General features: G+C 45.5%; 1 protein-coding gene across 3 annotated transcripts in view; it reads left to right on the top strand.

Annotated features, from left to right (window-relative positions):
- Positions 1-337: 337 nt before the first annotated feature.
- Positions 338-24,291, top strand: part of SH3RF2 (SH3 domain containing ring finger 2) — a 128,278-nt gene continuing 104,324 nt past the window's right edge. For all 3 annotated transcript variants that reach the window (XM_087862160.1, XM_045794370.2, XM_045794367.2), the window contains exons 1-2: positions 338-482; positions 1,689-2,173. In XM_087862160.1, coding sequence (XP_087718286.1) covers positions 1,796-2,173 — 378 coding nt within the window. In that variant the 5' untranslated portion in view covers positions 338-482; positions 1,689-1,795. The remainder of the gene's footprint in view (positions 483-1,688; positions 2,174-24,291) is intronic.

Here is a 24,291-nt window from a genome sequence, read left to right as displayed (position 1 = left end):
AGTACTTTTTAGGTGGCTGACTAATCTTTGTTACAGCTACCGTTAATATGTTTGACCTTTTCAGCAAATCCTTATAAAGTTTTAAAATAAACACAGTCACCTTGGCATGTTTATAACTGAGCATGTTTCAACTTCTGGGAAAGGAGACAAAATGAGAAAAGTGAAAATATAAACTGTAAATATTTAGCCTTAGGGGCCGGCTTATATTTTGTCCCTTACAATCTTTTCCCAGAAATCGACTCAGTTACATGAAGGAGAGATCAGTAGCAGAGAGTGAACTCAGCGGAGCGCGCCGCTGACTGCCAGGCAGTGAAAGCGTTAACAGGGCTGAGTAAGGCGATCCTTGAAATGAGTAAGACTCCGAGTTGTTAAAGTTTTCAAAGCGCGGCAGCGGCTCTTGGGGAAAAGGAAGCGAGTTGGAGGGAGCCTGGCCAAGCAGAGGATCGTGCTGAGCTGAACTCAGCTGGGGTTACGAGCTCAAGGTTAGTGGCCCCCCGCACATGTGCCCAGAGCTAAGGTCTTCGGAGAGTTGTCTCAGGAGGGCAAGGCGCCATCTCTCATCCCAGTGTGTCGCGTCTGCTTTGCTTACTGGCCGGGCCGCCCGCCCTCCCTCCGGCCAAACCTCCGGGGCTGCTGTGCACAATTTTGGCACTTGTGAGGGACAGGTGACCTCTTCCCGGGAGACTTCTCCCAACTGGAGACTTCTTTTCAGACATCTAAAAGGAAACTGTTTCTGGACTAAGGATGTTTTCAGACCACATGCGCGCGCGCGCACACACACACACACACACACACACACACACGGACATACACACACACACACACACACCTGTATACACTGCTCCATCTTGCTTTTTGCAGGTTGTGACCACAATCCAGAATTCCTATCTGCTTCAGGTGAAACTGAGAACACTTGTCAAAGTAACTAAACAGGCTGTGTGACTTCATCTTGTGGGAGGAATATTGTCTCTGAGGCTAGAATAATCAGGGAAGAAAAGGAAGGAGGGAGGGAAGGAGGAAAAAAGGAAGAAAGGGAAGGAGAGAGGGAGGGAGGGAAGGAGAGAAGGAGGGGGGAAAAAGCTTCCAAGCATCCTGGCCTGTAGTTAAAGCAAACAATTTTTGAAAATGGGTTTCTCATAGAAATTTTTCTTGTACATTGCTAGAACAAAATAATGGGGGAGGATTTATAGTGAAGGAAATAATTCTACATCTGCATGAGGTTCAGATAAACGTATCCATGTAAATTTGGCTGCTTGTGCTGCAGATAACAGATAAACCTAGGGGGAGAAGGACTAGATCGCTTCACAGAAATTGCATTCTGAGGGGGCCTCGATTTGAGAACTGAAACCGGTTGTCTGGAGGGGAGAAGGAGCCCCTTGAGCCCGAGCTGGGAGAGAGGAGTGCGTATGCCACTTCAAAGGGCCATTTTCATCTCTTTGCTCTTGCTTGCACGCAGAGGAGCAATGAGTAAGTCGTCAGTCACCGTGCTGAACGCTCCCTCCAATCTTCCAGCAGGCAGGAGTTGAGCCTTCTACCTGCTAGCACTGAATCAGAATGAGTCATTTGAAACTTGGGTGCTGGAATAAAGTACTTGCAAACTGCCTTATGAGACACTGCCTCCCTGTAGGTGGGATATACCTCTCAGAGCAGTCACATTTTTTTCCTCTCTTCCTTTCTCATTCAAACAGGCAAGAATTCTGACCGCTCCCAAGAGACTGGATTTGCCTCCTTGGCTCAGCTCACCCTACAATGCGGACTTTGCCCCTCCAGGTCAGGACTGGAGTTTTAAAATAAAATGGATGATTTGACGTTACTTGATCTTCTGGAGTGCCCCGTGTGCTTTGAAAAGCTCGATGTCACAGCCAAAGTCCTCCCTTGCCAGCACACCTTCTGCAAACCATGTCTCCAGAGGATTTTCAAGGCCCACAAGGAGCTGAGGTGCCCCGAATGCAGGACCCTGGTGTTTTGCAGCATCGAGGCACTGCCGGCCAACCTGCTGCTCGTGCGTCTTCTAGATGGTGTGCGCTCAGGGCAGAGCTCGGGAAGAGGGGGCTCCTTCCGCAGGCCTGGCGTGCTGACCCCGCAGGACAGCAGGAAAAGCAGGACTAACCCTAGAGGTCTGCAGTCCAGCCCTTTCCGGCTGGTGCCTAATATCAGAATCCACATGGATGGGGTAAGAACGATCTTATTTGTTCATATCATGTCCATTTAGAGGTTGGATTTGTGTATACCAGCAGCTAGGGATTATCTTCCTGTCGTTAGGTTTCAAAGAGTGCTGCCACTGATTCCCCAGAGATACGTTTCTGTGGGCAATGATCTTTTTACTGAAACCTGGTGGAATCCTGAGCCTATCTCATCCATCCAGGAATTCTTAGAATTGTTAAAGTCTCCTAGGCTCCCCCTGCTTCTTGTCTAGAAGGTGGTAGCACAAAGAAAGCCTTCGTGATTATTTTTCCTCTTTCACTTCTGCTGTTTGAGTCCAAACCAGTGCATGGGAAATGCACGGAGGATGGGGAAAAAGAGAGAAGATAAATCCAGCTGCCTTTTCCTTTTGAGATCTTTGAGAAGTTAAATGTCAGGTTTTGTTTTAATTTTACCCCACTCTATCTTCCCACCCCCAGTCCAAAAACGTTAGTATGACAGTGCTCATTCATTATCCATTTGAAGCTATCAAGATGCTTGAACGCCTGAAGACTGTGCAGGAGGAAAGCGTATCTGTGGGTGGACTGCTTGATAGGAAGGCTGGGCTGTGAGGCACAACACATGTGTACAGGAGCCCTGCAGATGTCTTACTTTACTAAATGAATCAAATGTACATGAAATGCTCCTCAGCGGCTGCCATGACCACAAGGGCCCAGGAGTGGCGCACAGGAGAGCATAGTCATGGTTTTGGTGTTTGGATAATGCGAATCACTCTGTCCAGCCATGCGAATGGATCCTGACGACTTTATCTGACCTGGCTGCGAGCCTTTTGTGGGAAGCTTGTTAAGGGCACATCTCAAGAGGAGGACGCAGTCCTCGTGAGTCCAGCAGGATTATGTGCACTGTCACCCCAGGAGTCACTGTGTCAGAGTAGACACAGAAAGCTGTGACTCGGGTCGCTGGCATACTTAGAAAGTCAAGGCTGCGTTGTGTGAAGTCTTACCTAAAGCTGACCGCTTTAAAGCTAACAGCAGAGTCCCCCAACTCTGTTGTGAAGAATAACAGTGGGTGGGAGGGTCTTCTGTCGATCCTTCCCGCATCGGAGAATAGGCTTATGATGTGCATTCAGGACACTCGTCTGAAATGTTCCTTTCAGCGGCTCACCCCTCCTTCTGTTCGGTGCATCTCCAAGCTGCCCATGCAGGAGGGGAATGTGGAAACGGTGGAAAATGAGAGTGGAATAAGCGGGCATTGGTGTGATTTCTTCATTGTAGACTTTTTATTGCCATTGTGCTCATATGTGTGACCACATTCCAGAAAAGGGCTTGGCACCCTTCTTTCAGGCTTCCTGTTAGCCCAAGGTCTAGTCATCAATCAGAATCCACAGGCCTGAAAGGGCAGGGTGGGGGTAGGGCAGCAAACTTCTCCCAAGAGCCTTGTTTGAAGAGAATAGGGCTCTATCTGAGGCCAGCAAATCCTCCTCTGAGTCTCTAAGACCCAGCAACCCCCCCCTCCCCCACCCAGCAAAGTCCGACTGGCCTCCGGTGGAGTTATCTTCCCTCACTAAGAAAGTGTAGCCAGACTGGGAGGAGGCAAGTGTCTAACATCTTCAAATATTTTTGTTCAGGTTTTTACCTTTTTTAATGTGGCTGTGTTAAGAAAAGGTAGCAACGAATGTACCCACGGCTACCAAGTTTTTGAACTGTAGGAGATTCCAGGCCCCTCCTGGCATAGGGAGCTGTGGGACTGAGAGGTGGTGATATGTAAGAGACAGCCGGTAAGATACTGCATGTCCCTGGAACTCTTTCACAAGGACTTGTAACCTCAGACAAAGGCGCCAGTGACAGGGTCGTGCCCATCCTCCAGGCCGCACTGGACCGAGTCCTTGGCGGGAGGCTGCCGCACAGAAGCAGGCTGTGAAAGGGTACTGCTTGCCGGCAGGCCCTGCCATAGTGAAGATACTCCACAAGAGAGCCGAGCTGGCAGCCTCCCCCAACCAGCCCCACTCTCTTCCTTTTCTGAGCCATCCTTACTTGAAATGGCTCATCTCATCCCTTTTGCCTCTCTCAGCGGGGCTGTGAACAAACCTGTTCCTGGCTGTAAATCTGGCTGTCATTGTGCAGCCTGTCTCTGCTTCCAGGAGTGGAGCTATCTTTCCCGCAGGGCACAGCAGGCAGGCACCCCTCAGTTAAGAGAGCTGAGTATTGTCTGGGATGCCACACTGTCCTGAGAGTCCGAGGAGGCACTTACATCCTCAGTCAGATCCTCACCAAGTCACTTGCCTTCCCTGCCTCCTCAGTTTACCCAATTTCGTCAACAGTTAATAATAGTTACTACCCGCCTTCCTCCAGGATAGTGTGCCGATTATCTTCGCAACACACTCTTAGTGCCTTAGAAGACACAGGCCCTGTAAATGCAGAGCATGGTCGTTATCCTGAATTTAAACCTGCTATATGACTTTGGACAAGCCACTTAAGTTTGCTGGGTCTCAATTTAAAATTCTATAAAATCGGAAAATATATTGTAAAAACAGAGAGCCATTGTGAGGCTTAACTAATTAGTGTTTACATAGCACTTTGAGATCCTTAGATGAAAGGCATTTGGAAGATCATTATCATAGCAAACATTACTATTGACTGTTGATTGTGCCCTGCCGTGCATGAGGAATTCCACAAAACACAGAAGGAGTGATAGCCCTTGCAGGAGAGTGTAATAGGTATCATTATTGAACTTGAGTCTGGGATGAGTCCAGCCCAGGATAATACTAAGTATAAAGTACTCCCGAAGAGGGCATAAATCACCTGTTGTCGCAGGGTACCATTTTGTAAAACACCTCTTCCAAGGGCCACGATGTTAACCTGACCGTCTAAAAGAGTTCGCCTAACTTCCTGTCTGTGAGTCCATGCAGCCCAAAGTCTATTCTGCTCACCTAGGCTCATCTAAAAAACGAGCTCATCGGGATTTTTTGTTGCCTCAAAGAGGCCGACTGCTTCTCGTGCCAGCCAGTATGCCAGGTGGGACCAATAGTCACACTTCATGGTGCCAGCCCAAGAGAGAAAAAACAGTCCATTGTGCCTACCTGTCTAAAACCCTCCCAAGCCTGTTGGGTAAAAAGATAACTTGAGAAATGGCTGTAGGTTTCTACAGCGTGCAATTATTTCAAACCAACAGGTGAGATCAGCAGACTCTTGGATAGCCCCTGGCAGTGCAAACCCCACCAGTTCTTACTGCTTCCCTCACCGCAGTCAGGCCAAAGGAACTTTGCAGGCCTTCAAGAAGATTACAGCCTCCTGAATAGTCGATCTGTCTTCCTCCTCACTGTGTGAATTTTTAGAAATATTTCTGAATTAAGACAGGCAGGAAAGCAGTGAAGCTTGCAAGCTTAGGTTTGAAAAATATAAGAATTCAAATCCTGCTACTGCCGCTCAGCAGTTGTATCCTTGGGGTGAGTCCCTTAAACCCCGGGGCCTCAATTCCCCATCCGTGAATTGAAGAGAATAGTAGTGCCTACTTCATAGGGTTGTTGGCAGAAATAAATGAGGTGATATATGTCAATTAGCTCTTAGCACGGGGACTGGCTCATACTCGGTAAATGTTAGCTGGTTTTGTTATTGAAGTGACTTCAGTACTTTTCACTCGAAATTGCACACCCTCTTTCACCCGCTTGTTAATGGAGTGTCATCCCAAGATGGTCCCTGGTACCCTGATTTCTGGCCTGTTTGATTTTTCTCCACATGATCCATGGCTGTGACTGAGATGTGTGATTCTTCCCAGCTTGCACTGGCTTGGCAGCCCACCTCCGAGATCCTTACAGAGCTAGGAGCTGATTCCAGGAGAAAACTTGCTAGCAACCTTCACTTCCCCAAATAACAAGCTCAAACGAACACCTCATGTAGGTTAAGAACCTTCCACTCCCAGCGTCTCTGATTCTTCTTTCACTTCTCTAGTTTTCCTTTCTCCTGCCTCTCTATCCCTAACACAAATGTCTCTGCCCCAGGTCTTGCAAGGCTGGACTTTCTCCCTTCTTTGTTACCCATCATGCCAACCACACACATTTCTATCTCACTTCCCCAACTCAGCAAGAACACACCTGCCACCTCCAGCACACAGACCAGGTGGCTGTGTCCTAGAAACGTCTTCAGCTGGTGTTGCAAGCACCTGAGGGGGGGAAATCAGGTCAGAAAAGACACGAGGGAATTGAGGCTGAGTAGAAACCAGAAGGTATCCAGCTCCTTTTCTGGGTCTCAGCTGCTGTGACCTGTGACACGGACAGTGGTTTCTGCAAAATTTGCAAGGGGACTAAAACTATCCCAAACCCCTGAAAACAGCAAGCATGTGTCACCTGGGTCAACAAGGACTGCATGTGACAGGTGGAGGAAAACATAAAGGAGGAGCTGAGGTGGAGAAGTCAGGAGACCCAGATGGTTCTCCACCTTCACACACATTTGCAAATCTTTTTCAAAACCATATGGCACCAAATTGGCTCTGCCCCCAACCTCTCTTTATGTACATCTTCCCTCGTGACAGTCCCTTCCCTTTTATTACTTACCGTAATGTTAAGGATATGTCATCAGATGGAGCTGGGTTTGTGCTGGGATTCAATGATTTGCCTTAGGCAGGTCACTTAACCTCTCTTACCCCCAGTTTCCATATTTGTATAATGGAGATAATAATGGTGTGCATCTATCATGAGGCTGTTGTAAGATTAAAATGAGATAATGTATGTAAAAAGCTGAGTACAAATGCTTGGCACATCACAGATGCTGATAAATGTTAGCCACAGAAAATAACAAAACAGTAACAGTAGAGGAGAGAGTCTGCTGGCATGGGATTTGGAGTTCTTCGCACCCACACGTAACCATGCAGAGACTTCCATTTTAAAATGAAGCAAAGGGGATAGCGAAAGGAAAGGGAGTTTTAAAAAGACAAGACTATAGTGATGGAAAATAATGCTTCTGAGTGGTTGCCAGAGATTATGGTGTGTGAGAGGATGTGACTAGAAAGGGTCACGAGGGAGTTTTCTTGAATGAGGGAACTGTTCTGTACCCTGACAGTGGTGGCAGTTATAGGAGTCCAGATAGCTGTTAAAATTCACAGGCATATATACCAGGAGGAAAAAAAAAGTCTTTTTTAGCATCTGATGATGTTTAAAATATTTTTTTAAACGGAAAGGGAGCTCTCGTACACTTCTTACAGTCTCTGCCTGATTTCACCTAGCCCGGTCTGATTTCCGCTCATCTCCTCGTGTATCGGGTCAGTGCTGTTTTTGAGGAGGACTTTGCCATCATTCGAGTGGCCTGGGTAACTCCTGCAGGTGGCTCCTGTCTGTTCTAGCGAGCCATCCTGTTACCCCTTTCAGTTTTCTCATCAGTTAAAGCTGTCTGGCCACAGTGTTGGACAAACACAGCAGCTCCACCCCAAAGGGCTGGCCAAGGCGGAGGGGTGGGGCCGCGGGCTCTCCTGATGCAACCTCCATTAGCCACCCTGCGGGCTCGGGGCAGGTCACCTAAGGGATTAGCCAACACATATTTTTGTGTTGTTTTCCTTTCCTCTTAGGAAAGGTTGCCTGCCCACACGTCTCTACGTAGGATAAAGAGAGATTATGAGAGCGGGAGGGAGAGCGCTTATTCAGCTGTTCTGCTCACAAAAAGCATCCTCATCTCTCCCATTGCAGATGCCACTACATAGCTTTGGGCTGACCTGGGCCCGACGCAAATACAGCTCTCCTCATCTTCCTTGTCTTCTCCCTTTCTTTCTCATTTTTAAAAAAATCATGCATATATATATATATTAGAGCGGTCTTTCACAAGGCATATTCTACAAGCTATGGATGGATGTTCCTTAAAGCTCCAGGGTCAAACAAACCCAAGCTTCAAACAGAGCTAAACAGGGGTAACTGGGTTGCTCAGTCGGCTAAGCGTCTGCCTTCGGCCCAGGTCATGATCCCAGAGTCCTGGGATGGAGCCCCACATCAGGCTCCTTGGTCAGGTGGGGAGTCTGCTTCTCCCTCTCCTGCTGCCCCTCCCCCCAATTGGATCTCTCTCTCTCAAATAAATAAATAAAACATTTACCTCCCCCCCCAAAAAAGAGCTAAACATTTCTTTCTTTGCAGCAGCACTTGTCAGAACTTTTAGCATGCTGATGAAGTGTGAATCTCTAAGCAGTAAATTATAATAAGAAATGTTTCCCAAATTTCTTTGACAGTGGCATGTCCCTCTCCTCCCTTTTATTAATACCTTGAATAATATTAATCGTCCATGCAACAAATTTGGGAAAATGTCTCATACTATTGCGAAGGCAGCTGAGCCCACAAAGAGAACCTATGTTGTACTTAGAGACTACTGACTCATTCCAAGACAAGTTTTAGGCAGGTTCTTGCCATTAGAAGATATTTTTGGAATACTGTTTGAAACGCACTATCACCACCCTCTGTAGTGCTTATTTAGCCCCTATCAGTGTCCAGCTATAAGCTCTATGGGAACACAGCAAAGTTAAGATTCTCACCTTCCCAGTGCTTACTGTCTAGTGGCAAAACTAGTCAGTACACATGTATATACACAAACGCGTGTGTGTGTATAATATATATACACACACACACATATACACACGTGTGTGATACACACACACACACACACATATGCCCGACTCAAAGACATTACCCTTAGAAGATGTGTTACCATTTTAGTTATAACACTTAAGGGAAAAAGGATACTCACTGTTAGATACATCCAATTTTAGAAATGGTAAGATATGAAAAAAGGAGTGCCTTACTTATTGTCTGATTCCATTTATATAAAATTCTAGAAATGGCAAAACTATATAGTGATTTGGGGGGTAATGCAAATGTTTTATGTTATGGTGTATAGGTTTGTCTTAATTTATCAAACTGTATACTTAAGAGTAATGCATTTTTTTCTGTATAAATTATAACTCAGTAAGGTCAATTAAGACAAGGAAGTCATAGGCTCAAGAAATGATGATCTATTAAAATGTCAGGCAGTGAGGTGGTTCAGTATGAGGGAGATGAAGCTTGGCCAATCAAAAGAAACTTCCGAGAAAAAAACAGGTGTTTTAATGGTCAAGAAAGGACACAGGGTGAAGAGGCAGCCTCTAGTCTGGGCACGGGGGTGCTGGGAAAGGCAGGACAGGATAGAAATATGTGCAGTACAATCAAAGTTGGAGGAGAGGGAGAAGGAAACAGATGCCGAAGAGACCAGGTGACTGGATACCTAGCCTCAAACCACCACTGGGAAGACACATGTCAGGTGCTCTGTATGCTGAAGTCTCTCCACCGGTTCCTTGTCATCTTATGGCCCATGGGCTCTATCTGCCTAATGGATTCAGTGCAGCCAAACAATGCTCCAAGTGGATAGCCGAGCTTACTGGGCAAGTGAGAAGCAGTCTCCACTTCACTGGCAGACAATGCCATTTTTTCCCATTGAAATGGTTGGGATACCCGATAACCCTAGCATATAGGAATGCCAGCCAGCGCATACAAAGTAAGTGGTGGAACACAGGCAAGGAAAGAAAGACAAGTCTGTTTGTCATGAGCAGCTTCCTGCAGCTTGGGTCTGTGTGTCAGCCCAGGGTCAAACCCCTCCAGATCCCCGGCTCGGAAGCCAGGACGTTCAACAGAATGCTCCTAAGCGCCTGCTCCGTACCAGGCTCTGTCTTGAAAGCTCACCCATTGCAACCTCATACCACAGATGCTCATGGCCTCAGACTCCAGGACTCAAATAGTAGCTGGGTTCACCTCCAATCTCTGTCATTTCTCCAATCTTTTATCCAAGCACAAGAGGAACGGGCAACTTTTTTGGTCTCTCAGTGCTCAGAGCACCCAGCCCACAGCCTGGCCCATATTAGGAACCCCCAAATATTTTGTAAATGAATGAATAAATAAATGAATACCTTCATGTCTGTGGGTGACTTCATGGAATCATGGAATAACTCCTGATGACGCAGGAATGAACTCTTCGTGAATCAAGCCCTTGTAGAGCTATGTGAGGAATGAGCAGCACGTTATATTAGGCGTAAAGTCATGCAGTGACTGAAATCTTCTCGATGTGAATCACCTTACTAAGTACCTTTTTGGGTGACAGCAGTCTCTGGAAAACACAGTGGGCCAAGTTCAAAACCACTTAGCTCATGAACTGCTAACCCTAAGAACATAGCAAATGCCATTCCACGTATGGCTAAACTTTGCGTCAGATATCACAAATTTTATGTCCTCCTTTGATCTTGGGAGAAACATTATCTTGAGTTAATTGACACTTAGTCACAGGGATACCAATGACAGAAAGGAAGAGGCTGCAAAAGAATTTGCCACTGGAGTTAGGAGCTGAATTGACCTGCCCTCCGATATGAAGGGAAAGCAACATTTCAAGTAGGAACATGGCCCTGTACCTTTCATGCTACCAAACCTACGTCGCACATGTATCTAAAACATACGTAAAATTTACCACTTCCGTCATTCCAGGTGTGCAGTACGGTGGCATTAATGCATTTACGATGTTGTGCAACCGTCACCACTATTCATCTCCAGAGCTTCTTCAGCATTCCGTACTGAAACTGTACCATTAAGCAGTAACTCTCCATTGGCCTAAGTACGTGTGGGGGGGGAGGGGGTATTTTAAAACTTCTTTCTGAATAAGAGGAATAGGCATTTTAGTATTGTTTTTAAAATATGTATTCCAATTTTCTGCCGCTTCTGGTCTTAGTCTTCCAATAAACTAAGTAAATAAGTAAAATTGTTTGTGATTCAAAACAGTGGCTCTCAGCTCATGTACTGACTATGTGCTTCTGGGCAAGTTACTGAGCGACTCTGAGCACCATCGCTATAAAACGGAAACAGAAAGCTCACCTCCTCAGGTTATTGGGAAAATTTAACAAGGTGATACCTGTCAAGTGCTTAGCCAGGGTCTGGACAAAGTAAGCTCCTAGTAAAGGTTAACTGCTGGCACTCCCTTCTAAAGTACTACCACACTTACTGCCTTTGGACTGCTATTTTACCGTGTTGTAGACATGGAGTAACAGCAATCAGGGCCTCATTTGGAGGATAAATCAAGATACTTCTTGTAAAGTTCTTAGCACAGGGCATGACACACAGTAAACGCAGTGACAGTGAATGTGAGACATGGTTGCTAGTATTTCCCATTCATTCAACAGATATGTATAAAATGCTCGTTATGAATAAGACCCTTTGCTGGGCTCTAGTGATGAACAAAGATAAATAAGATATGATCCTTGCTGTCAAAGAGCTTATGGTCTTTCGAGAGAGCCGCATGAACTAAAAATTATGAAGCAGTTAATAAATCTTAAAGGACTAACTGTGGGTCAGACACTGGGTGAAACACTTTTACTTAACGGAATCTGACTTAACACTTTCTAAGGGCCCCTGCGATGGGTGCTGCTATTGTCCCGACTTTCACATAAGAGATTTGTGTTCAATTTATGTTCATATGAGACAACAAAATGGGAGAAAATGGTTACAGATAAAGATTTACAGCATCCTGTTTGTGTTTGGGGTAGTTATGGAGGTTGCAGATGGCCTGATTTCTAATCGCGCAAGCATTCACAGTAACCCATGATGCTGAGGATTGCAGCCCTCAGAATAACTGAGGGGCACATAGTTTGGGTGGTGAGTTCTGGCACCATGATCCTGATGCTGCTGGTTTTGGACACTGTGCCTTTCAGCCACCATTCACATGTGCAGCATGGAAAGCCAAGAGAAGAGGTGAGAGAACTTGGACAATCCACTGTTACTCTTCCTTGAGAGGCTCATGGGAAAACTTTAGCCTGGAGATCAGGAGACATAAGGCATATGCTCCTGGGGTGCCTTAAACAGATCACTTCAGCCCAGGGGTTCAGCCAGACTGCCAGTGTTAGAGAAGGCAAGAATGAAACTGTCCACCACTCAGGAAACTGGCCCACGTGGCCACTGCCACCCACCCTTAGGTCTCAATATAACCTTCACTTCTCTGGGAAGTCAGCCCTCTTTCCAAATCCTAATCTGGCCATAGGTTCCTCCTCAAGTTCCCAGAGGCCCCAGTGCTGTCCTCTGGCTTCCACAGTACGCATCAGACCGTATAGCATTTTCCACTCTCTTCTGTCTCCTACTGAACTTTAAACTCCATAAGGTTAAGGAGATGTCTTGTCTCCTCTGTACCTAGCAGACTGGCTGAAATGCAAACAGCAGTCAGTATGTGATTACTGAATGCATGCTGCTTGCCATGTTGCAAGAACCGGGTTAGAGTCAGCAGCTTCGTGGCCGAAGAGCTCCTGATGTCTTCCCCTGAGGCTAGAGGGAAAGGGGATATACCAGCCATTTTGTCTCCAGGATCCTTTCCAGCCCCTGTCTTGTTGACAAGGGTGTTTCTTGATGTCAAGCCAGGTGTGTTAGGAATGGCACGTAGGTGCTTGCAGGGGATTCAGAGGTAATTGGGAGGTGAAAAAAGAAGCCAAACGAGAATGGAGCCAGAGAAAACACCAACTGCCTGACGTGCCACAACCCTCTGAGCAAGTTGCCCTGGATCTGCAGAATTAAGGATGATATCGGAGCGCACATAGAAGTATTTTAACTGGTTGCCAAGGCAATGCAGCGGAATCAGTGGGCATGGGGCAGGAATAGAACTCTGCAGGGCTGTGTTCAGGAGGGGTGTTTGTGATACTAACAAGCTGCGTGAATCTGAGAAAGGCAAGGCTGCACTGAATCTCATTTGGGACTTTTGCTTAATAGACAGGAAAGGCAGAGAAAATGAGGGACAGAAGAGAAAACTTCCCTTTCTGACTTTCTGGAGAAGCAGGAAGGACAATCTTCTGGATTTCAGAATTTTCCTTGAAGTTGTAAATTGCCATACATGAAGGAAATCCAAGTAGACTGGTTCCATGCTTGAGGGCAGGGGGACTAGGATGAGGGAAGAATGGAAGGAGATGGCCATGTTCTCTTCCTCCTGAGAGATTATAGAAGGATCTAGGACAAGGAGCCTGCATTTGAACAGAAAGGACATTTCCCATCTTCTTCTTTTATATTAGAAAAGAATTTCTGATTAAACATATCTTTTTATAGTTTTGGTTTTATTTTCTGAAGATTTTGAAACACTAGGATTTTTTTTTTCATTGTAAAATTTTGCTGTTAAGACATGTTCTGGGTTTCCTAGTTTCCCATTCAAGTGGCTATGCTAAGGCCCAGTGAATCAAGCAGACTTCATCCTGTGGAGTGCTTGTCCTGATTGCTTGGGCAAGGAGGGGGGGACCAGGAAGGAGAGAAGACAGAGAGGAGATAGATATGGTTATCAGGCAGCACCTTAGCCAACGACAATCATGTAGTTCACACCGGGTGCCTGATGCTGGGCAAGATAACCGTGGTTTTCCTTGAATCCTCCTAACAACGCATGGAGCTCTGTGGTATTTTCCCACTTGGAAAGTGGCTAGGAAGTGTCAGAACCAGGATGTGAACCAGGTCTGCCTGCGTCCAAGGACTGGGCTCTTAACCAGATCAGTCCAGGTGACCAAGACAAGCATGGGGGCCCCCTTGGAGCTCCGAGGATCTCTGCACTATCTGCCATTGCTCATTGATACAGGTTGGCACCAACAGTACCATTCTAATGTTGCTAATAAGCTTCCAGAGCATAGCATGTCATCTGTGGCCAAAGCAGTTCCATGTTAATGATATAATTGTCTTAACTGGGCGCCACTTGGTCAGAAATTTAAGATTTTAAGTAGGAGGGGGGCGCCTGGGTGGCACAGCGGTTAAGCGTCTGCCTTCGGCTCAGGGCGTGATCCCGGCGTTACGGGATCGAGCCCCACATCAGGCTCCTCCGCTATGAGCCTGCTTCTTCCTCTCCCACTCCCCCTGCTTGTGTTCGCTCTCTCACTGGCTGTCTCTATCTCTGTCAAATAAATAAACAAAATCTTAAAAAAAAAAGATTTTAAGTAGGAGAAATGAGTTTAGGTGAATAGGGAAATGAGACAGCGGGAATGGAGTCAGAGAAAAGAGGAGGGTAGAGAAGAGAAAGGCAGAAAAGTTTGCATCTGTGATCTACGCTGGGGCAACAGAAACCAGGGAGGGACAAGGAGGACAGGGAGACAAGCTGATCAAGGGGCCAACGCACAAGGGCAGAATACTTGGGGAGATACGTTTTATCAGGAGTTACCATAAGCTCTGATCCAGAACTGGTCTGCTTTGCCTAGAAATGTAAACAGAGTCAGAACAAAATATTTATGTTCCATTCCTTTTGGAAACCTGCCATCTGGACAGGCAAAATGGTCCATTATAGGTGGGGACAAAAAGAGCCTGAAATTCAGGAAAGTCAGCTTCTAATCCTACCTTAGCTGAAAACCAACCATGTGACATGAAATGTATCTGAGTGCTTTTTTTTTTTTAAGATTTTATTTATTTAGTTGACAGAGACAGCCAGCGAGAGAGGGAACACAAGCAGGGGGAGTGGGAGAGGAAGAAGCAGGCTCCTAGCAGAGAAGCCTGATGTGGGGCTTAATCCCAGAACTCCAGGATCACGCCCTGAGCCGAAGGCAGACGCTTAATGACTGTGCCACCCAGGCGCCCCCGTATCTGAGTGCTTAATAGACGTTAGCAGTTACTGCAGTTACAGAAGTCCCAGATTCTCTGAACCTCAGGAGTCTAGCATCTCAAATGTAAAACCTGTCCTTTTCATATTTTACAGAATATACAAATGATGCACAAGAATTTGGATTTATGTTTTTCAGAAGTAAAGGTTTTTGGAAAAATAGGGACCAGTTTTGAGCCCTTAGAGTCTTCAAGGGACTGTGCTAAATACTTTACCTGCAAAAGCATTTAAATCCACAGAGCAACACTGTTTTACAGAGAAGGAAACTGAGGTTCAGGAATACTGAGTAGCTTGTCCAAAGTTACTCATGTAGACTGACTCCAAGCCCACGTTCTTGACCATTCTTGACATTATGCTGGTCAATCTTGCAGCAACACTAGCTCTGCCTCTCTTATGCAAAGAGTATATATAGCACGTACCTTCTTTAATGTATGAATGTGGCATTTGTAAATTTCTCTCAAATCATGTTACCTTTGTAAATCTTGTCGCTCCAGAACTACATAATACCAACCACATGTGCAGGTATCAAGTGAGTCTTCTAATTCCTTTGTATTCTAGAATCACATGCCTAAAAGAGATCTTAAACGTCCCCCAAGCCAGCCATCCACCTCTCCTGTTCTTCAGTCCTCTTGGACTTGCCATGTAACTGGTGCATTTCAATCTCCAGTGTGGGGTAGTTTTCTGTGCCTGAACACACACTATTCCCTCCACCTCTGGGCAACAGTATTACAAAAGTCTTCCTGAAATTGAGCCAACAAAATACACCTGTCCTTTCTTTCCATGAGTGACAACAGGTCTTTGAAGGCGACTAAAAGAGGTGCATTTTATTCTTATTTTCTCCCGGTTGAAATACTTGACTTTGTTCATCTGGTGAGCTGGTTTTAAGTATTCTTAATCCAGGGGGTAAGATTGACGAATAAGAGCAGGGGCTCTGAAGTCGTAATACTTGATTAAAAATCTCAGTTCTACCTCTTGTTAGCTGTGTGACCTTAGGCAAGTCATTTAATCTCCCTGAGCCCTGATCTTTCCCTCTGAGAATGGGGTAACATCACCTGCCACATACATTGGCTCTGAGGATTAAATGAGATACTACACGTGACACACTCAAGGACGGGTCTGTGAATGCATACTTAATACATGTGAATGGTTTTGTTATTCTTCCCTATTATTATTTCCAGTCTCTCTGCACAGGGATCCATCTTATTTTGCTGAGGGCACCTGGTCCAGGGTCCAGTTGCTTTCTGTTTAAACCATGTACAAATATGCACAACAGAGTTTTGTCCTATGAAAGAGCTCTGAAGTATCTGTCCACTGGGTTTCAGGTGGCTTCAGGAAGAATTGTCACTCGCCTAGAGAATCTCTCTTGGGATCTCTTCCTGGTAAAGAACCTCTAGGTATAATAAGCCTTGCTAAAACAACACCTTAACAGAAACGTTATTCTTGAAAATACCAGAGAAAATACCTTTTCTTTTGCTCTAAGTTTTGGAGGGCACATTTAACATTTCTCCGGGTGCACGGTAGGCTATGGTATAAACTAAATTCAATACAAGGAAGATATTCTGCATTGCAAGGATAATACCACGAGTATTCTCTCATGACATAAACATATACTGAGTGTTTGCTAGGTGCCAGATACTAAACTAGGCACTACAATATAATCATAAACAGGATAGACATAAAATGTACACTCTCCTGGGATAGATAAAAAGAATCAAAAACTCCATGGTCTTAGTTGGGTTCCCCCCAGAATCAGACCCTGTCACGAAGATTGAGTGCTTATAGGTATTTGGGGAGGTATATGGACATTGGCAGGAGACTGGGGTTATACAAAGAAGCGATGGTGGCTAGTAAAGGTGTGTTATGAAGCTAGTTAGCACAGGGCGTGACTGGAGCTTCATCCTTTAGGAAAGATCTGGGAAGCAGCTCAGAATTATCCTGGCCCCAAGAGGTGAAAGATCTGGGGTATTTATACCCATATACCTGTCAGTCATTGATTAAGAGCTGCCCTAAGGAAAAAAGTAGATTCTAGAAGCTCAAGGGAGGGCTTCCTACAAAATTGTAGTTGCTGGCTATTGAAAGTGAGGTGGGATTGCACAGAAATGGTAAAAGCATCTGGAAAAATGTGGGTTGAGTACCATCCACAACATACACACTGAATTACCAAAATAATCACAAATTATGATAAGTTTTCTCTATAAACTAACTCTACACAAAGGTTTGAAATAGAGGTTAAAGGGAAGGTTTCTGACCAGAGTAGTCAAAGAACGCCTTGCTAAGAGGAGGCATTTTTGCCGAGACCTGAAGGATGAGAGGAAGACAGTTGAGTGAAGAGCAGAGAACTGGGTTGCAGCTCTGGAGAACATCCTGAGCCCTGTTCTCAGAGGCCGGAGGGAGCTTAGAGTCTGGAGAACTGACTAGAGACCCAGATGGCTGTGGGGGGCGGTGGGGGCGGTGGGAAACAGTAAGGTGAGCAGTATGAGAAAAGGCTGCAGGGGAAGGTCTAGAGGGACCAAGGTGCCATGTTGATGAAGGGAGATTGGATCCTACTTGTAATGAGAAAGATCCAAGATGAGAGCTGACCTGATTTTCAGTTTCATATACACTTTGGCTCCTGTGTGAGAAATTAATATCTGGGGGACAAGGATGGAAGTAGAATATCAGTTCTAGTTTTCTGGCTGGGGGGCCTGAACTGAGATGGTAGCAGTGATGGAGAAGAGTGGATGGATATGTGAGCAAATCTGAAAGCAGAAACAGGAGAACCATCCCGCTGCAGCTTGGCCTCTTTCTGTGTTACTTACCTTCACTGTGCTAAGCACTTCCATTTAACTCTTGCAACCTCTGTGTAAGGTATTCCTTTCATCCCCATTTTACAGGTGGGAAGACTGAGGTTCAGGAAGATTCACTTGCTGAAGGTCACACCAAGAATAAGAGACAAAGGTGGATTTGGCCAGAGTCGATTGTCTTTAGGTGCTCTATTGTAGCATGAAAACAGAGAGGTGGGGATCGGCCACATGTCACTCTCTCTGAATATGTACATCACTGTTCACTTCAGCAGTGTTCACTGGCAGGATGTCTGTGAGACAGAGAGAAAATCACAGACATTAAAACCAAAAGCCAAAGCTGGGTTTGAATCCCAGCTCTCTCACTTGCTGGCTGTCATTATAACTTTCTGGGCCTCAGTTTCCTTCCTAGTAAAGTCGCATAACACCTACTTCAAATGATTGTTCTCGAGATTAAATGGTATGTTGTAAAGCTGAACCAGTAAGGTGTCCCAGCATCACTTCAGACCACCTCCCCAGGTGCCTCCAGCTGGGAGCAGAATTGGGGCCGAGTCAGGCTCCCAGCCTCAGGAGTTGGTTCAGGAGACTTGACTCGGAGGACTCCAGGACAGGTTCCTTCAAAGGGGAACTCATCCAAGCATGTTCCTCCCATGACTTTGCCTGAGGCCCAACCTAGACTGGGTACTGCATAAAGGCACTCCTAAACCGAGTTCATCTCAGGCTTTTTTGAAAAATGCTACCTTATAAGGAATCATAAAGCATAGGTGCCGAGAGCCACAAAGGGCTATAAAAAACATCTCACCCAATGTCTTAGGCACTTGTGGAGTCTAAGGCTTAGCGAGAACAGATTTTCCAAGGCCACGCGCTTGGACAGGGAATAGGCACAAGAACCAAACTGCAGGTCTCCTGATCTCAGTCGGAGCACTTTGTGTGTTACCAAAGAGCCTTGCCTCTTCCGCAGACCATTGTAATTAGTTTGCTGCGCTTGGGTCAGAGGCCTCCAAAGCAGATTTCAGCATAAAGAGTATTTTTAGAAGCATGAACACATTCAGATCATGTGTCGTGTTTTGCAACGTGGCCTCTTCAGGGCACTTTCAGACCTCTGGCGCCCAACTGCAATTTGGTCTGAGAAGCAAATAACCATTTACACAGCCTCACAGTTTATGCCAATTTTGAGCCTCAAAAGGCAGTTTCCAAAGACTCAGGGGATAGCACAGGGGAGAAGCTAAACAGAGAGACATAGACTAAAACTAGGTGGCAATGAGACCACGTTTCAAATGAAGAGCAAAAGGTCTGACGACGCTAAGCATGGAATTAGCCGCAACAACATGGATGTTGTTATGCAAAAGCACTTTTGTAGGCAACCATTTGCCTCACTCCAACGATTTTGGTGTTGCTTCTTAACATTTTAAATTATTTCCAAAGAAGAGAAAAATGATTACCAGGCACAGGAGATGAATATCTTTGAGCCCCCCATATATAATGTTAATTTGATTTCATCTGTGTTTACAGAACGCTTGCAACTGCAAGTCACGGAAAGCCACCTCAGGCTACCTCAGACAGACGTGGGGATCTGTCAGCTCCAGGAGTAGCACCCTCAGGGCCTCGTAAGGACCCACCTTGTCCTGTCCCACTCTCCTGTGTTTGGACTCCACTTCTTTCTATGTATTGGCATCATTCCCTCCCGTTGCAGATGACATTTTCCATCACGCGCATCGAAGAAGGTGCATCCTCCTGGGTTCTTAGTCACAAACAATAGAATCTACTGCAAAAACAGATTTAAGAGACAGGATTCATAAAAAAGGATGGGAGGTAGTTCACAGAACTTCTAGGAGGGCTGCAAAGCCCGATTTGAGGCCACCTTGCCAGGAACAATGCCCCCAAATGACCAAGGGCTGATTTCCACGGCTGACCCCACTGGCACTGAACCCTGAGGCTTGCCGGGGCCCTGCTCCTCCTCCTGCTGCAACCGGAGGTCACCCTAGCTGTAGCCACTCTGCCACCTTCCCACCGAGTGGAGGCGAGTCTACCCTGGGCCCCTCTTTGGGTCACTACCTCCCAATTTGAAATCCAAGTCAGGTCTCTCCAGCTGACCAAACCTAAATCCCTGACTGCAAGGCTTACTGATAAAGGTGGCAACTGAACTTCTTAATTTTGAGGCAGTTTCTGCCACCCACCAAGATTTATAGTGTAGGTGAGTTCCCGAACATAGAAAGGGGGTTCAGATACAGGGCATTCAAAAGAATCCTGAGTATGTACTGTAAGAAACACAGCAACAGCTCAGATTTATACCGTCCCAGCTCCACAACGCCGGGAAAGAAGGAAAGTCGCTTTCACCACCACCTAGTTCAGTACCTGGCACTTAGTACATGCCTGTCAGACTGAAATGACCTGGAAGCCTGAGCAAATAAGGCCTGATTCTAAATCCTAAGACTCCTTTGTGTCTGATCTTGACAAGACTAAGATAGAATTAAAGTCCTGTGTCCTCCTCATTTCCCTCCATTTGAAAGTTTTTTTTCCTTGAGGTTTTGTTGAAGGTGGCCAGGTTGACCCACCTCACTTGGTCTAACTTTTATGGCTATCTAATTTCTTTTTCAGAGGCGGGGGGAAGGGACATAGTATTTTTTATAAATGGAAATCTGGCAGTTTTACCAATGGAAGTCTACTGAAATAGAAAATGAGATTCTTACCTAGGAAGAACATTAAGGGATGTAAAATTGCTATTGGCACTTAAAGATACATTAGCAGGGCCAAAACTGGGATCGAAAAGAACCCAATAGGCAAGGCAGATGGCAAATACAATTCTCAGTTTCATTGAAAACAGAGCAGGAAGTTAAAATGCAATCCCTCAAAGAGCTTTCACAGGTAGTGTGATATTTGATAGCAGCGAGCAACTGATGGAAATTTTTATACAGATGCTGAAATTAGCTTTGCTAACACATATTCCTATGGTGAGCACCACCCAGCCTTGACTCTTGCAAAGTTGCCCGTGGAGATAAAATGAAGAGGGCAAACTGGTATCATTTTTGAAGACAGGAGGATTTTTTTAGGAGCCACTTGCTGTCCTGCAAACATCCTTTTCATTTTTTTTTTCTCTTTCTTTCTTTCTTTCTTTTTTAACAAAAGAGTTTGTAGTGGGGAAAAGTCCTGAGGGGGTCATCTTTGGATGTCGTTTGTGACAGTCTCCCTAATTTGGTAGTAAAAATAAGGATTTGTTGAGTTGTAAGAGTTTACTCATTTCTCTGGAAAGCACATTCTTCGACTCCTCTTCAGACTGCTGTTGCCTCTTTCTGGCCTGGGGGAAGGAAAAGAGCAAGAGAGAGACAACACGGCCACAGTGGATGAAGTAACCCTCAGTACTCTAGGTGCAGATAGGGAACTATTTCAGGATTCTTTGGAATGAAAGGACTCAAATACCTAAAATATAGGAAATAATCATTGTGATGAGTGGTTAAAAGATTTTTTAGCTTTGATCTAAAGAAAAGAAGTCTGGGCATCCACGTGGGGGCATGCACTGTAACTACAGTGGTGGTGCCATTTTAACTGAAGTTGCTGACTGCGGCTGTCAATTCAGCAAGAAAGAGAAGTTGGCCAAACCAGATGTGTTAACCTGAAGTGTCGATTTTTATTGATAATGTTTAGACCAGTGTATCCAGGGAAATTTCCTTTGCATCAACTCGGGTTATCAGCTCTATGTATGAGGACGTTTTCAGTTGTAATTTGCAAAATTCCTTACCAAACTAACTTGGGGGGAAAAAATGGGAGAGAGGGACTAGAGGATTGGTGGTTTCATGGAGATCTGACAAGTGGATCTCAGGCGTGGCCGTATCTATGAGTTCACAGTGATCTGAATTCTGTATCTCTGTCTCTCACCTCTGCCTGCTGCTGCTTTTTTCATTCTCAGGGAAATTTTTTCCAGGAGGAAGATACTGACAGCCAACGTCTACATCATTCTTAAAGCTCTTAATCTTAGAGAAATGGAGGGTGTCTTCTTCCGTGACAGGTCTACCAGAAAGACTCCAATTAGCTTACCTTGGGTCCCCTGTGCGTCTCTGAGCAATTGTGGTAAATAGGATAGAAAGAATACTCTGATTGGTCGGACTAGGTCCTGCAGCCAACCCTCAAGCCAGAGGGCAGGGTGGGGTCAGCACTCTGGCACCACAGGGACTAAGCAGAATTATTGGGGAATAAAGGAGAGGTGGTTCACAAGAAGAAGAGAGTCTGTGCAGTCTCCTCAGTAAGAATACATTTAAATCCTGGGTATGTTTTTAGGATTATTAACTTTCATGCACAGCAGTTAAAAGCAAAAGGGAACCAAAATTCAAAGTACCCACCCCCCAGCACCTTATTATTTCCCTGAACCCTCTCATTTTCCATCTAGCCTTTTCACCACCACACAAATCAATCTGTCAAAATCGTGCTCAGACTTTTTAAGGCCCTGTTCAAATGCTGCCTCTTTGGGAAGTCTTCTCAGTTGGTCCCCACAAGATCCCGTCTTCCTCCTCCGCTCCTGACCCCCCTGGCACCACCTTGCCCTGCCTTCATAGGTATTACACACGCATGGTTTTGCCTGATGCCCTCTGCCCCCTGCACCACCAGATTAAAACTCAGAAAATACTTTAAAAAGAAACAGACTAAAGGGGGCAAGAGAAAGAGGAAGGCAAGAGGCTGAGTATTTCTTGTCTGTTTCTTCTCCTGGACTCAGTTCCCAGCAGGCAATGACTCTGCAATGTTCAACTCTTCCTTTTCTTATGTCTTGCCCAAAGCAAACACGGGGTGCATGCATGGATGGATGGATGGATAAATGAATGACTGTGTCATTACGACTAAGAGTTAGTTGTAGGCTGGCGTAAACCTTCCCCTTGTACCAATAAGGAAGAGTTCCAAAGAATGGAGGAATTAAGATCAGCTGAGTGAGCAACCAAAAACTTTATAGTCCAAGGTGTCATAACCACACTGAGAGCAAATAGTACATAATACACTAATTATTGCAGAAGAGAATTTGTTTTAATGTAATGAAAAACTACCCTCCTCTCAGACTGATTAAGTACCAGAACCTTCTTGCCGTCACTTGTAACTACTTTTCAAGGTTCCCAAAGACAAGGGGCTGGATTAAATGTTATCAGGTGGTCCTCAGCCTTGTCCCTCACCCCCAGCTCTTTGATTCCTTGGAGTTCCCCCTCAGTGTTTTGGGGTTTGTATTGTAGCATCTCCATATCACCAGAACATCCCAAAACTGCAGTTCCAGTTAAGTTCTGCTTACAGAAAAGAACCAAGCCGATCGTAGCGACTTGCCCTTGTCCGTTTGGGCTGTGGGTCCTTGTGATCCACCTCAGGGCTCCACTTAGTTTTCATGCAACATGCTCCAGTTGAAAAACATTTTCTTGTATGTTCTGAGAATAATTAAAGGAGGTAGCAAACTCATTTTTGAGCATTTGTTCTTATAGAGCTGTTCAGAAAGCCGAAGCTAGAAGAACCCTATCGCAGCCATTTGTAGTTGTTCGGTTTTTCTCCTAGAAATGGCACTGCCCTGTTTTGTCGGTGGTGTTTATCCTCAGACTGTGTCCGATTCTGTAAGTAGTCGTCAAATGAAGATTGATGTGAGTCCACTTGTTCATCTGGGGCTGTACTAGCCCCACAACCAGTCAACCGACACGCTGTGTTACAAATCACTGTAAAACTGTTCTGAACAATCTTCATTTTACTATCTAGAGCCATCATCATTTTTTGGGTTTTTTTTTTTTTAAGATTTTATTTATTCATTTAAGAAAGAGAGAGAGAGGGCATGAGGAGGGGGAGGGGCAGAGGGAGAAGCAGACTCCATGCTGAACAGGGAGCCTGACACAGGCTCCATCCCAGAACCCTGGGATCATGACCTGAGCCGAAGGCAGATGCTTAACCAACGGAGCCACCCAGCCCCCCCACCCCACCCCAAGCCATCATCATTTTGGACGAGGGTGATGGCAGTCTTCTGTTAAATTAAGAGAAGAAAAAGAAAGTTGAATTTCAATTGTAATCATCTCAACAAACATTGCCTTTTGCACAGAGAGCATTAGACTGGGCATTGTGGGGTTTTTAAAGCTGAAAAGAACTAATACAGTCAGTGTTTACATTAACTACTCTAAGTATCATTCATCCTTTCAACAAATATTTATTTATCAGCCACCACCATATGGCAGACAGATTGCCAGGCTCAGGGGGAGACACAGTGGAGAAAAGCGTACATGCAGTTTCTTCTTATGGAACATGCAGTCTAGTGTTAGGTAGTGAAACACACAAATAAATACATAATTTTAAGGTGTGATTTAAAGTGCAGTTGGTCTTAACAAGGAAAAGCCTTGAAAGCTGTGGCCTTCTCGTGAGGAGGGATATTTTGGATGATATTTGAGGAGAGAGATGTAATTAAAATGAGGGTCAGAGACCAAAAAAGGTACTTGCTGAGAAAGTAAAGGGTAAGTCAGGATGAGCCAACTGAAGAGGTGGGCAGGGGTGCTTGAGGTAAAGGAAATGGCTTGTGCAAGAGTCCTGAGGAGGGCAGAATGAACTGCTAGAGGACAGGATGCGGGCCCTGGAAAGAAGCAGAAAGGAGTCACAGGGGAGGGAAGGGTGAGGCAGGGACCCAATCAGATTTTAAGGACAATGGGAAGCCACTGATGTTTTAGATGAGAACAGGATGGTCCAGTTTACATTTTCTCAAGATCATCCTGGCTGCCTTGGTGAGAAGCACTGCGTGAGGGCAAAGTGGCAACTTGGAGAACATAGGAGAACATAGCCAAGGGAGATGG

This window comes from Ursus americanus, chromosome 5, assembly GCF_024610735.1.
Source record: "Ursus americanus isolate L20-20 chromosome 5, mUrsAme1.1.p, whole genome shotgun sequence".
Classification (NCBI taxonomy): domain Eukaryota; kingdom Metazoa; phylum Chordata; class Mammalia; order Carnivora; family Ursidae; genus Ursus; species Ursus americanus.
The sequence above is the reverse complement of the archived record's forward strand: the minus strand, read 5'-3'. Positions and strand labels throughout refer to the sequence as shown.